This window comes from Rana temporaria, chromosome 1, assembly GCF_905171775.1.
Source record: "Rana temporaria chromosome 1, aRanTem1.1, whole genome shotgun sequence".
NCBI lineage: Eukaryota > Metazoa > Chordata > Amphibia > Anura > Ranidae > Rana > Rana temporaria.
Window position 1 is genome coordinate 523285728 of NC_053489.1, and position 15942 is coordinate 523301669.

The following is a 15942-nucleotide window of genomic DNA, read 5'->3' on the forward strand; positions in this document are numbered from 1 at the left end:
GCAACAGAGACAAGAGGGGACATTTTAGAAAAACAATAGATAAAAAAAAGATACAAAAAAGGAGGGACCTCTCTGAGTATAAATTTGGTCAGAATGTAATATAAATAAAACATTACCAATAGCCAATGTCCACTGACTCACCAAATGTTGTTGATGGGATCCTAGTAACCCAACTAAGCAATGCAGAAGCTGGGCTGAAAGGAACCCAGAAAGGTTGTTATAAAAAGGATCAAGCAGTATAAATAACAAAAGTTTTTTTTTACCAAATGTAAAGTAGAAAAAACAAAAATGGCATACAAGTCATATACCTCCAACATTAAAATGATGTTGTGATAATGTTGTCATTTTAATGTTGAAGAGGTGGAGGTGTGCAATTATTATGCCATATTGTTTTTTCTACTTTATACAGTACTTGATAAATAAAGTCTTTGTTATCTTCCGCTGGGAAATTTTAGCAAGGCTACAAAGGTACTTCTAATATAGAAAATGAATATTACAAGTTATACTATTGCAATCTACCTAAAATAAAAACATACATATGGGCTAGATGTCTATGTGCACATATAATTGCAGGATGCAATAATGAAGCCTGTGTATTCATGTGTAGACATTTACCTCCACCTACATTTTTTGCATATATTTATAATTCTTGTAAATACTGTACAGGGCTTTCCTTGCATAAGGCAACGTGATGCTCTCAGGCAGTTCACTTTATATAGAAGGGAGGGGGTGGCTGTCTTTAGTGTTAAGCTGAGAAAATCCATACTGGCTAATAAACCTTTCCCCTGAGCACGCTCAGCCAGGATCTACAATCATACAAACCTCCCTGGTCTCAGCATAATTTGCCAGGTTGAGTGAACAATTTTTAATGGCTGTAGATACCTTTACCCTGTTCCATGATACCCCAACTGATAGCCTGCAAACTATTTTCCTCAATGTTTACACAGACTAGTGTAGCCATAATCAAAAGGATGTGTGGTATCAATGCATATGCTCCTTCAGGTAACTAAGAAAGAGCACAATGCAATAGGTACAGCAGTGTTTCTTGACCTTTTTTCAGTCAGGGCACTCTTAAATGTCCTGCACAATCTCAAGGAACCCCACTCTAAAATGTAAAAAACTAAACTAAAAGTTCTACAATTACAGCAGCATCTACACACATGACACCCAGTATTAGAGATGATTTATTATTACAAAACAAATACACCTTGCACACTGGTACTGACTAGTATTCCAGTGTTTCTCTTCTCCCTCAGTTTCTCTACTTCATTCAGCTAACATGACCCCAGTGTTTATGGAGAGGGTGAGGGGTAGAGTAAACAAGGATGCAGTATAGATGCCCAATGTCCTCCCTATTAACCCTAGGCTGGCCTGCACAGTGCCTAAGGTTGTAATGTACAATGGTAAATCAACTAATCAGGGTATCCCCAAAGGCAATATCCAAAGCGAGGCACAAGGTTCTGTCCACTAGCTCAACATTTAAGAGGTGGGTTAATGCACAAGAATAGACACAAAATTTATATGAAACGGGGATAAAGTCCCCCTAAAAAAGCTGGTACTTGGCTAGTTTGACAAATCGAAAAATAACTATTATAGGACTTGATGGAAAAAGAAGCTGTGGAACAAACACCACTAGCAAAAAATTCATACTATCTTCCACCCCACATACATTAAAAAAACGATGTTGTCAATCAATTGAGAATGTACAATGGAAACCTGCAGGCTTGATCCACCCATTGTCTTGTTCACAATTTTAGAGCAATTCTGGGCAAATTTTGGGCATTTTGCCAAGGCACCCCTAAAGAGCCCAAAAGGTAACCCAGGGTACCACTGTACCATGATTAAAAAAAAGGCTGGGCTATAGGGAAGAGCATTCCATATCACTCACTCAGAAATCTGCTTACATTGGTCTTCCTGCTATCAGATGATTACGACATAGCTTTATTCTTTTGGTTATCATCAACTTAATCCATCTATTGAATTGACTTTATCTCCAGACCGCACTGAGATAAAGAGAGCTACACAGGCATAACCCCAGTTGCTAAAAAAAGGAAGACTTTTCTGTAACATCTACCTTTGTTCATCGTGCTTTATTAATGGTTGATTTGTTTCATCAACCAAAGAGGAGTGAAAAGTATTTGCAGTTTCAGGGATTCTTTTAAGATAGTTGCTTTCATTATGGCAATTTTAGCCTTGTGAATATAGTGCTTCAATCAGTATATGTGTTTTTTTTAAAGGGTGTAGCCATAGCACTGAAACTTGACCCCTCTCTAGAATAAGAAAGAACACCCTGAACCTTCTTTCTCATATCTTTATTTTGCTTATGTTGCATCTTCTGTGACATTAGTTAGAAATTATATTTAGATACCACAAACTTTTACTGCTAGGGTAAAATGCTATAATATGGTCATGTAGTATAACATTTGTGCAATATACGGTTAAGATAAGATTATGCACAAAGGATCATTGAACCTTTAGAGGTGTTCAAGGCGTTAAAGCGGAGTTCCACCCAAAAGTGGAGCTTCCGCTTATCTGATTCCACCCTCCAGTGCCACATTTAGCACCTTTCAGGGGGGAGCGGATACTTGTTTTTTACAGGTACCCTGTCCCCACTTCCGGAAGACCAGACCGCAGCGAATTACATCAGCAGCTCGGTCCCCCTCCTTCTCCCTCCCCTTCAGCCAGGCCAGTGAGAGAGCGCATTTACAACAGGGACCCAGTTGTAAAGCCGATGGTGGTGGCAGCACCCGACCAGCTGTATGTGTAGCTGCTAACTTTTCATTTTTAAAGGGGCGGGCGTAACTCCGCTTTATTGTATGCAAGGTGGAGCCAAGAAACATATATATGCCCAAGGCATGGACATCAAAAAGTCAAGCAGGTACCTTTTTAAAGTTGTAGAAGGTGTGAAATATTAAGGTTTTATTATGATAAAAGCAACATATTCCTGGGTACAGTTCACCTTTTCCATGCCATTGCCATATCTTTTCACAACAGTTTTTTTATTTCTTAGGGTCAGCCTTTCTCAAACAGGGTTCTGTGGAACCCTAGAGTTTTTCCTCCAGAGGTTGCTAGGAGTTTCTTGAACAATTAGCCATTTCTGTCTCTCAGAATATTTAGGAATAACACTGATGGTCTTTTTAGGTTTCTGTGTTAAAGGAGGTGGGGGTTATTTCAACTGACCACCAATAATAAGAGCATTCTTCACACTCACCATCAGTGTAATGGGGCCCTACTCTCACTGTTAATTAGTGTAAGGGGCCCTTCTTTCACTGACCATTAGTAAAAGAGGGGGGGGTCCTTCTCTCAAAGACCAGCAATGTAAGGGAGTCTTTCTCCACTGACCACTGTTTTACAGGAATCCATCTCAACTGACCACCAATGTAAGGAGGCTCTTGACTAACCACCAATGTAAGGGGACACTTCCCTGACTACCAATGTAGGAGTACATGTTTCCACTGGTGAATAATATAAGATCATTCACATGTACGGATCCCATGAGGATCCGTACCTTTATCATCCGATTGCTCAGCGGAGACGGCTCCGATGATCCCCGCTGAGCCGGCAGATGACAGGGCGGTCCCTGCATACTGGGCAGGGACCGCCCTGTCAGATCTCTGCTCTCCTCTATGGGGGGATCGAATGAACACGGACTGTCTGTCTGTGTTCATCCGATCCACAAAATGGGTTTTCTTCCGTCTGCAGAAACGGACCATAGCAGGGACCGATGAGATCGGATGTCAGCGGATATTCATCCACTGACATTCGCAATCCCATAGGGATACATGTATGTCCGTATTTCATCCACGGTCCGCAGGTGTGAAAGGGCCCTAAGGGGAATTTTTCCACTGACCTCCAACAACTTTCATTGTTTTAATTTCCTTTCTAGCCACATACTGATGTTTCATTTCATTGTTAGAATTGAAAAAGATATACACATATATATGTGGATACATATATGTATAGAGCAGATGATGGACTTTAAAGACTTAAAAAAATTGGATATTTATTAAGAGAATACATAAATTAATAGAAAAACAGTTACATAACTAAGGCCATTGATGAGGAGGCCTAGAAATACAGAAACATTGGCATGACAGACCACCTACTACATATGGGTACAATACAAGGAATCAACAAGAGTGGGAGACTAGCAACCACTTTTCATTAAAGGTTGAGAAAAAAACCTTGAAGTTCTCAGAAGATGAAATGTCATACGATGCTCAGCCCTTTTAATTTATGTATTTTCTTAATAAATATCCAATTTTTTGACTCAATACGCCTTTAAAGTCTATCATCTGCTCTATACATATATGTATCCACATATATGTGTATATCTTTTTCAATTCTAAGTTAGCGGAACGTGGCATTGTATTATTTCTTCCTCATATCCACAGTCCCACTCTGTGATGATTTGATCTATTATTTCATTTCATTGTTACTACTGGAAAAATTTTTGTTATATAGAGTGGTTTGTCAAGTGCACCACATTCATTATTCTCTTATTTAGTCTTACTATAGGTCAGCTCACTAATGTACCCTGAGATGTGTACATAGAAATTATAAGCAGGGGTTCCTTGAGACTTGAAAGTTATCTTTCAATAGATTCCTCCATGTTAAAAAAAAGGCTGAGAATGATTGATTTAAATATGAACCAACAAACAGGGAACACTTTAGGCCTTGTACAGACGAGCAGACATGTCCGATGAAAACGGTCCGCGGACCGTTTTTATCGGACATGTCTGCTGGGATGTTTTGGTCTGATGTGTGTACACACCATCAGACCAAAATCCCAGCGGACAGAGAACGCGGTGGCGTAGACGACACCGACGTTCTCTGACACGGAAGGTCAATGCTTCCACGCATGCGTCGAACCAATTCCACGCATGCGGACAAATTTCTTAGCATGCTAAGAAACTTTTGTCCGCTGGAAACCTGTCCGCTAGGCCGGAAAACTGTCCGGTCAGCCCTACACACGGTCGGACATGTCCCCGGAAACTGGTCCGCGGACCAGTTTCAGCAGACATGTTCGGTCGTGTGTACGAGGCCTTACAGTTTACTTGCTTCCATTTATACCAAGACTCTGCCACCAAAAGCACTTCCAATACAACTTCCCTTACCACAGCCATACTGAAATATACACATGCACTACATTATGTCTGAACATATTCAGTATTTGGTTTTGTATGTAATTTGTCACGTAACAAGATTACCATAACTACTTTTTATTTACGTTAAAATTATATGCCATCAAATGTTATACATTAGACCCTCAACTTACACAGCTTCGCTCAATTATCTTGTGGTAACGGATCAAATCTCAAACAAAATCTGTGTGTGGTCAGATTTAGTACCATTTTAAATGGAAGCCAGCCAGTAAATGTAGTTTTGGCATATCTCTCAACACTCATAAACTCAGGCAAATAATCATCTTTAGAATTTTCAAAATATACATTTTTATATACTGTACATGTATCATGTACATCACTTTGTTCATTTCTACAAAATGTATCCATGTTTGTAAATTTCACTCCAGAGTTGTATGGTGGAAGTAAATAAAAAGTCAGTGATTTAAAATGAATTTAAAATCTTGTTTATGGAGCAGATGAGTCAAATATCTGCAGGATATATGCATTACTTAATTATATGCTGCCAACAAAAGGAATTCATTAATGCACAGCTGTCATTACCACATTAACAGAAGCCACATAAATTAAATGTTTGATAATTACACATGACATTTACCTCTGACAACCCTGTCACCTTTTTTAGACTTCTGTGATTTCATTTAGAAAAAATGTAGTACTGTTGGAAAAATTCCAAGAACCAGACAGCTAAAAGATTAAAATGTTACTAAACTCAGGACCCTGCATTCACTATATTTGGTCTCCCACATGGAAATGCAATTATTTTAGTAAATATAAACCGCCAAATACCTTTTCTCATCAGAAGAGCAGTCTTGTGACTTTAACCAGTGTCTGGTTAAAGCTTGTAGGACAGGGTTTGACAAATTTGCTTGGAATCTAGGAGCCAGCTAAAAAAGTTAGGAGCCAGAAAACGCGCCCCGTCCCGACGAGCTTGCGCACAGAAGCGAACACATACGTGAGATTTGAAAGGGTAAAAGGGGATTTTAAAGGGTAAAAGTTTGTCGGCATTCCACGAGCGGACGCAATTTTGAAGCGTGACATGTTGGGTATGAATTTACTCGGCGTAACATTATCTTTCATAATATTAAAAAAAAAATGGGGATAACTTTACTGTTGTCTTATTTTTTAATTTAAAAAAAAGTGTAATTTTTTCCCAAAAAAGTGCGCTTGTAAGACCGCTGCGCAAATACGGCATGACAGAAAGTATTGCAACGATTGCCATTTTATTCTCTAGGGTGTTAGGATAAAAAAATATATATATAATGTTTGGGGGTTCTAATTAGAGGGAAGAAGATGGCAGTGAAAATAGTGAAAAATGACATTAGAATTGCTGTTTAACTTGTAATGCTTAACTTGTAATACCAACGGCCACCACCAGATGGCGCCAGCTTACACATGTGGTGGTAATAACTTGTAATACCAACGGCTCACCACCAGATGGCGCCAGCTTTGCCCCCTTTCGCAAGCCAAGTCGCCAGGACCCTATTTCTAGTCGCCATGGCGACCGGGATTTGTCGATCCCTGTTGTAGGAGGAATTTTCATTCTCCCCTGATTGTCCTTTGAGGCTGCAGGACCCTGTGGCTGGACAGTGCTGATTGGCCCTGTGCTGATCACATGCACTCTCCCAAGAATAAAAAAAACCTCTATAGCAATACACACCAAACTAAGCACTCGCAGAGTGCCCCCAAGGCTCTGTTCTATCAGGAGATGGATTGGGGACTGTAGTAGAAGGGGAGGATCAGAGAACTTTAATGCTTTTTTATTAAACATCTCTGTTCATATACATGTACAATGCTTTGGTATTGGCGCTTAGATGTTTTGATTGTCAGTGCATGAACCTGAACAGTTATTGACTGTCAACCAGTGGACTGGGACAAATCCTTATGTACGGCACTTAAGCCTCGTACACACGACCGGTTTCCCCGGTAGGAAAACTGCCAGGAGAGCATTTGGCCGGGAATCCCGGCCATGTGTATGCTCCCTATCAGTTTTCCCATTAGGAAAACAGCCGGGAATCCCGACGGGAAAATAGAGAACCTGGCTCTCTATTTTCTCGTTGTGATTCCCGGCAGAGTGTTTCCTGCCGAGAAAACCGGTCATCTGTATGCTTACCTTTCCATGGTAAACCCGCGCATGCTCAATACAACTTCGACGCATGCGCAGTAGCATACAACGATAGTGTGGGGTGTAGCAAGATGACGGCGACGGCATTGAATGTGACAAGCACAGGCTTGTCATAGTCAATGACGTCACCACGTTCTTGCCATTCAAAAGAACGAGGGTTCTTTCGAATGGCCGTCTGTATGCACGGCTTGGTAAGCCAAGCTTGCCAGAAATCCCGTCAGGAAAACCAAAGTTTTTTTCTTGACGGGATTCTCGGCCGTGTGTACAGGGCTTAAGGGTCCTTTCCCTACCCACCTAAATGATACTGTAGCTCATAGTCCTTACAGAGTTTCTTAACATCAGCTTTACAAACACAATCTGAAGCTACTTTGGATTGAAGCCACAGACATCCATGCAAGACCACAAGTGGTCACTGCAGAATGTATTAAATAAATCTGCAACAGATGCCTCCACCTATATTTTTACCAAACACATCTAGTCTATTTGTTTATCTCTTTTTTTTCTGATATTATAGGAAACTGGAGCTTAGAGAAATGTGGGAGCTGCCATTATGGAACTCCTTCTAAAAATGGCAGTTGTCTAACTGTCGTACTGATCTTCTGATTTCAATATGCTCTGAGTCCCTGAATTGGAATGAATATAACACATCTCTAAAGCCAGAGCAAATCCCAAGCTCCTGAAATACATGCTTGTGGCCAGATCAGTAGCTGAAAAATGATTGAGCCTTCATGTTTCCTGTAAGAAAACTAAATGGATCTTCACTTGGTTTAGAAATTAAGTACCTCTGTTAAACCCTAAACTAAGTATACCGACTCACTTTACTACCTCTTTAAAGCGTTTGCTAACCCACATGTGCAAATCACGGCCAGCCCCTCTATTAGAGCCTAGCATAGCACACTGTATAAGTCTTTTATAAAAACAAGCGTTGCAAATACCTATTTAGGGCAATCTTCAGGCCGGTCACATGACTCGCGGCCACTATATACATCCGATACACGCCTTCTGCAGGAGGGGCCAAAATCCCCCTCTGACGTCAGCCGGGGAGATTACATAGCCGCTCAGCCTCTCCTACAGTAGCCCTGGAAACCGTCCGGGAGTCACATGACCGGCCCGAAGATTGCACTAAAACTGTATTTACAACGCTTGTTTTTAAAAAAAAATCTTATACAGTGTGCTATGCCTAACTATATTAGAGGGGCTGGCAGTGAAATTTTGTGAACTTTTATTTGTACTAATAGCGGCGGGGATAGGGGGGTGGAGACACAGAGCTGATAGTCAGGGAGGAGGGGGAGAGAGGAGAGTAGGGCTTTGGATGATGGAGGGATGTACGCTGACTGCGGTGGTCAGGGCTCAGCAGCCCAGATTTCCATGGTCAGTACAGAGAGGGGGATACAGGAAGAGGTAGGTTCAGGGAGATTTTTTATAAGTTTAGAGGGGGCAGATTACAAAGCACAATATGTGCTGTTTTATCTGCTTTAAGGGACCAGGATCTGTATTTTTGAGGGGGGGGGGGGGGTTAACAAACACTTTAAGTAGTGAATATGTATGGATTATTTTTTGACTTTAAGTATATAATAGTGTCACTTTAAAGAGGTGCACCGACTCTTTAAAGTGACACAAATTTATATCTCTATACTCCAAAAATAATCCATACACATTCACTACTTAAAGTGGTAGTAGTGGTGAGATTTTTGACTTGTACCTAACAGCTTATAATAAGGCTTACCTGTAGGTTCAGTAGATATTCACATCGGCAGGAGCAAATTAGGTCACTGGCATGCTCAGTGCCCTCTGCATTCTGGGTGCATTCATGCAGAGAGCGCCGTGCATGATCGTGACTCATTTGCCTATTTAGACAGCTGGAGAGCACAAACGCAGAAGGAAGACTTGGTAAATATGGAAACGCCTGCAGCAGTGACAGCACACCGCTGGAGGGCTCCACTTGACAGGTAAGTCTGTCATAATGAGAAAAGGGATGAGGAGAGAGCTGCCACGCCGCCAATAGTGTAGCAAGTTTTATTAGTTAAAATATAAAGCTTATACACTCACAGACATCGCTGTTGTTAAAGTGGAGGTTCACCCGGAAATGACAATTTTTAACATTAGATTGATGCTCATTTTGTCAAGGGGAATCGGGTAGTTTTTTTTAAATCGAAGCCGTACTTAACGTTTTAGAGATACATCTTCTCCGCCGCTTCCGGGTATGGGCTGCGGGACAGGGCGTTCCTATTTAATTGACAGGCTTCCGACGGTCGCATCTATCGCATCACGATTTTCCAAAAGTAGCCGAACGTCGGTGCGCAGGCGCCGTATAGAGCCGCACCGACGTTCGGCTTCTTTCGGCTACTCGTGACGCGATAGATGCGACGGACGACAAAATGAGCATGAATCTAATGTTAAAAATTTTTTTTAGGGTGAACTCCCGCTTTAAGCATAGAAACAAACGCCATGTAAAAGTCATCAGTTCCAAATCCAGTCCACCCCAGAGCCACTGACAGGAGCACAATAAAGCCAGGGCAGAATTCCAAGCAAGCAAGCCATCACAGGAGACTAGATCTGTCAAGGAGCTGTCTGGAAGCTTTCAACCATCCAGGGTGCTGTGACCAATCAGAATGCGTTTCGAAGGCCAAACCTTGCCTCCTTTATCAGCCTGTCACCAGTCTGTCATAATGTGCTAGTAGGCGGTGCATACTAGCACATATGGAATTAACATGCAAGGGGCCCAGCTAGTTTACTACTGCTTTAAAGTGGAATTCTTGTTTAACTTTAACTGTTCTTAAAAATGTCCCCTTACCCTCTTGCTACCTATGCTACCTGCCCTATGTAAAAAAAAATGTAAGAAAAATCTGTGCGATTACTTTTTTCAGCCTGCTTCGGTCCGGTCACATGAGGGGTAGAGGACATTTTTGAGAATAGTTATGGTTAGGCAGGAATCCACTTTAATGGCCCTGTATCCATTTGCATAAAATGTATTTTCCTACTGTGTTTTTCTGCCTCCTTGTAATTCTCCATTCTCCATGAGCTCCCAAACCTCACTTCCCCCCCCCCCCCCTCTGTTTGGAACCACAAGCGCACATTAGCTGTGATCATGTGCACTGCTCTATGCACACTACACATTCTGGGAGAGAACAAGAGAGGTGGGTTGCATTCTTTCATACAGTGCGACCATAGAGATTGAACATAGCCACCCTCCGACAGGAAGTCAGAAAAAAAGGAATTGGGGGGGGGGGGGGGGGAGCAATAGAATGTACTCTTCTGAATGAAGAATACATACTTAAGTAGTTTTTTCTCTAAACCAGTTTTGGCTTTTGAATTTTTTGTGGACCTGGGTGTGTGTTTACAAATGTCTTGTAGCTTGTATGTTAATTTTCAATGATCATGTACTTAAATGAATCAGAACGAATTTTGCAGATCTGAAAACTGAACACATTATCGGAAAATGCCTATTCACAAAAATGTTTTATTTAATCAGGAATGCTTTAATATATGCAATTCCAAGTTATAACTTGGTTCCCCAACGTGTTTTACTGCTTATGCGGAATATATTGTGTATGACATTCACCAGAACACACCCTACATTATGCATTGCAGTGAAAAACAAGGGATGTCCAGGACAAAAACAAGACATATGACATAAGCTGGTTAAATTAAAAATGGAACTATGACTTACCAGCGAGATCAGTGTGAGTTTCTGTAGTTTATTCTGAAAATAATTGCAGCCACTTTTTTTTCTTCAGCTGTTCCAATTATCTTAAACCAACACAGATGATCCCTGTCCCACGTTCCCCTGAATTCCACAATTTAGATATTCATTCATGAATGTTTTATGCTTTTCAAATAGGAATGCATACACATGCACAGTCACTTTTTTCTATATTTAAAGCATGACTCCTGGCATTTTTTTTTCTACTCTTGCTGTTCTCACACCCCTGCTCAATTGGCCTGCCAACTCTCCTGACCTGAACCCCATAGAGAATCTGTGGGATATTGGGAAGAGAAAGTTGAGAGACGCAAGACCCAACACTCTGGATGAGCTTAAGGCCGCTACCGAAGCATCCTGGGCCTCCATAACACCTCAGCAGTGCCACAGGCTGATTGCCTCCATGCCACGCCGCATTGAAGCAGTCATTTCTGCAAAAGGATTCCCGACCAAGTATTGAGTGCATAACTGAACATAATTATTTAAAGGTTGACTTTTTTTTTAATTAAAAACACTTTTCTTTTATTGGTCGGATGAAATATGCTAATTTTTTTAGATAGGAATTTGGGGTTTTCATGAGCTGTATGCCAAAATCATCAATATTAAAACAATAAAAAGGCTTGAACTACTTCAGTTGTGTGTAATGAATCTAAAATATATGAAAGTCTAATGTTTATCAGTACATTACAGAAAATAATGAACTTTATCACAATATGCTAATTTTTTGAGAATGACCTGTATATGTATTGACATATGTACGGTATGTAGTTTCATAATTGCTGGAGGAAAAATATGTTTATTGGAAAACCTACGAAAATTGGCATCAACGCCAAAGAATTCAATGTAGTATTCCATTAAAAATAAAAAAAAACGTTGTTTTATTATGTTAAGACTTTAATAAACCTTCCAGCAAAAATGTATATAGAACACTTACTGGCCCCTTACTGACAGTGCGGCCATCCGGATTGAATTATTTTCTATATGCTACTTTGCATACTGAGCCAGCACCATCATTTTGAGAAGGAGAAGATTTTTTGTGACCCAGACACCTGGAGCGGGTTCTTTTCCCAGGCTGGTTGTACCCAAGTTGATCGATCGGTCAACTTTGTACATTCAGCCTGCCCATCAATGGGTCGAATCTCGGCCGGTTAATGCTGAAGAGGCCGAGATTGAAACTGTGTAAGGCCGGCCTTATTGACCTATGTTCTTCTTTTATTCAACATTAATTACATTACCTTAGCTAAAAGAAATCATCTATGATATGAGTACTATTGAAGCTGTCTATAACTGGAATATTTTTAATAGGACATCAAGTATATCAATTGCCTAATTATATGCATTGACTCCTCATTGCAGGTGAAAGTTACGTTTGTGCCTCAAATGAGTCTTTTCGTAAAGTAGACTACAACAGAAACATTAATCCAAACTGGTCTGTGAATGTAAGGTCTGGATCCGCTCGCTCTCTGGCACAGTTAACCGCACTGAAGAATGAGATGAGGGAGACTAAGGACTTCATCAAGCCCAAGCTAGTGACGGTCATTCGGAGTGGAGTAAAACCACGCAAAGCTGTTCGCATTCTCCTAAATAAGAAGACAGCGCACTCCTTTGAGCAAGTTCTAACAGACATCACAGATGCTATAAAGCTGGATTCAGGGGTTGTCAAGAGACTCTGCACACTAGATGGAAAGCAGGTAAACATCATAAATCTTTCTGCAGATGTATTGGTGAAATGTGTACATCCAGATATTGGTTCTTTTTAGGGTTTTAAGTTGTTTGCATAAATTCTAATTTCTCTTTTCGTCCATGGATGGACACAGCTTCCTTAAATCTTGACTTGTGGGTTATGTTCGGTCTATTAGGAGAGAACTCCTCTCCTAATAGACAGAACATAACCCTACAGTCAAGAGTATAAGGAAGCTGTGTCCGTCCATGGACTTCAGAGAAAAGGATTTTACGGTGAGTACAACAAATCCTATTACCTCTCCTACAGAAGTTTAAAATGTTTCTCTGCAAGACTCCTACCCCATAATCTTAAAGGTTTAGCATTCTTCCTCAGAAATTGGGCGCAACTTATTTTTTTGTTTTGGATGGAATTGGGAAGGGTCTGAACTGTCAGGTTTCACTGCTGTCTTTAAGCCCTCTGAGGAGATTTACCACCTTTTACTGACCTGGGGATACATAGTCTACAAGTTAGGAGACTAGGCATCGTTGGGTCAGGAAGACTCTTATAGAAATAAAATGTTGACAGAGGTTCTATATTATCTGCACCCTATTTAAAGAGTGTGTTTGTTGCTGTCTCTGTCCCACGTGAAGAGATGTGCCTCTTCCTGTCTTTGTGATATCTACCATAAGAAAAGGGAAATATCTTCAACAGGCTCCATTCACACTTGTGTAGCATGTGAACGCATGAAAAATTGTGTCCACATAGACATATGTCTCTGCATGGTGCTCTTCTCTTGATGTGGTTATTATCAACCAGGTTGGGCAAGGATCAAATGTTTTAGAGACTACTAGTCTATTTTTTCTGAAAATTGACTGGTCCTATTGTAAGGTTACTATTAGCCTCTGTTTTCCTGGAAGCTTGGCAGAGTAGCCTGATCCTCGGTTCACACCGGTGTGACTTGTTCACATGACAAGTCGCACCCCATTTGTGCCTATGGAACCATTTATATCAGTGTGACTCCAATGATTTTGAGCAGGTTACTGCACTATTTTCAGCAATATCATGTGTGACTTGCATAAACATCTGTGCATGAAGTCACACAAATGTTGGCAAGCAGAACATCAAATCACACTGACTGGCAGCCTTGAAATCGTGCTAAAGTAGCGCAATTTCAAAGCTGCATTCAGTGTGAACTGGGGCTACAGCTTGCAATTCATAGGCACTATCTCCAGTCGAACTACACAAGCGTCAGTTGGTGCCTGGGCACAGCAATATTTAGGCTACGCTGTCAGGGAGATGGAAAAGTTGCCAGGGATGCCTGCAATAAAGGGGGAAGGTAATGGAAGGACTCCAGGGCTTTCACATGGTGAAATCAGTGATTCCTCAAGCCAAAAGAGCTAAATACAATATAATATATTTTAAATATACTGCACATGGACTTATTATTTTTCAATCTGTGCATTACTTGCTCATGATCTCCTACACTCTTCATCACTTGCTTCTGACCTTTGCTCTCCATGCATTACTTACTTCTTACCTGACTTCTTCTCTCTCCTTGCATTACTTACTTCTGACCTCTGCTCGCTCCCTGCATGAATTACAGTACTTCAGACATCTGCAAACTGTGTGTTACTTACTCCTGGGCTTTACACTCTGTGCGTTTCATTACCAAGTCATGACCCCTTAACCCTGTACATTCCTTACCCTTGACCTCCCCGCATTCCGTGCGTTACCTACTCCTAACCCCTGCACTCTGTGCCTTATGAACTACTGGTCCCCTGCACACACTGTGTTTCTTACACCTGACCTCTGCATTCTGTGCATTGTTTACTTATGACCCCTGCAATCTGTCTGTTATATACCCCTGATCCATGCAGTCGGTGCATTACTTACTCCTAACCCTTGCATTTTGTGCATTACTCCTAACCCCTGCACTCTGTACATTACTCCCAACCCTTGTACTCTATGCATTTTTTGTTCCTGACCTCTGTACTTTCTACTTATGCCTGATTCTGGAACTTTGAACATTACACACTCATGACCAATAGCAGCCTAGGCTTAGATTGTATTTAACCATACCCCTTTTAAGCCCTTTCCACTGTTACCACAATTTTGCCTCACTCATCATTTTTCTGTTCTTGGTGCCCAGGGCATTTTGTATTTCTATCTTGAATGTTTTTTCTCTTGCTCCAAAAGTCTGTGACTACTTGTTTCCAGGCATGTAGAAAATGGGGACTACAGATGGAGGGATGTAGTTTTGTGGGTGTTTTTTTTTTTTTTTTAAACGGTCATGGTCAATAAGGCAATAAGGTGTCCCCAGATTTCAGTTTCAAAATCTGGTGACCATGTCCTATCTGTATATGCATATACATAGTGTATAGATGCATTGTGTATTGCATATCTGCCAAACTACAAAGCAGCACATGCCACAAAGCTTTACAGTATGTATGCGCTATCAGCAGGGGAACATATAAAAAATCAGTTGAAATTATATATCCATGTCTGGTCAAGGCTAAAGCAGTAGCGCACCATTTGCCATTGTTACATACCGTAACTGTACCAGCAACATTTATGCAGGTCTTCTGTTTGACAGCATTTATGTGTACACTTAGCTCCCATCTGGTCAAAGGCCTGCTTGTTTACATATTGAGACTTTAATACCGTATATGTAACTATGTATAGGTCTATGGATCTCACACTGTATTGGTACTGTTCATCTTTGCTGTATTTTCATATTTATGGCAGCTTTAACTGTATGCCATTTAATCCAATTATTTACACCAGTAGTCAAAGTAGTAAATGTGCCAGAGTCATTGAAAATAAAAAACTGTTTTTTTTGTTTTTGTTTTTTACCCTTTCTTTGATATTACAATGGCAGGCTTTCTCTGTGAATGCAGTATGATAGCTTCCAAATATAATGGGCTTTATTTTTTGTTTCATTCTAGCTAACCGATGTTGCTAGGAGACCCTATTAAAAGGTCTTTTGTTTATTTCAGTCTGATGTTTTCTGCTAATTGCATAGCTAAATAACCAAAGGCCAGAACTACTGATGTTCTCATTGTATTCTAATGGCAACAAATAAAAGAAGCCTAATAAATAGTGGAGTGTGCAGCTACATATTCCCAACAATAGCAAGTTCATTTGGATTGTGTGTAGTCAATAACATTAATAAAAAAATATTTTACATATAAGAACATATAAGAACTGGTCTGTTAGGTCCTGGGCTGTAAGTCCCTGAGTGATTTATATATTCAGTATATCTGTAGGATATGTATGTGCTTTTTTGTTTTGAATATATTGTACACCTCAT

The 15942-nt window shown here is 40.6% G+C and overlaps 1 protein-coding gene across 5 annotated transcripts in view; it reads left to right on the top strand.

The window, feature by feature from the left end:
- The window catches only part of DCLK2 (doublecortin like kinase 2), a 162507-nt gene that overhangs the window by 24155 nt on the left and 122410 nt on the right, over positions 1 to 15942 (top strand). For all 5 annotated transcript variants that reach the window (XR_005744612.1, XR_005744618.1, XM_040331885.1 and 2 more), the window contains exon 2: positions 12326 to 12660. Coding sequence is in view for 3 of the 5 variants with exons in the window: in XM_040331885.1 (XP_040187819.1) it covers positions 12326 to 12660 (335 nt within the window). In the remaining 2 variants the exon portion in view is untranslated. The remainder of the gene's footprint in view (positions 1 to 12325; positions 12661 to 15942) is intronic.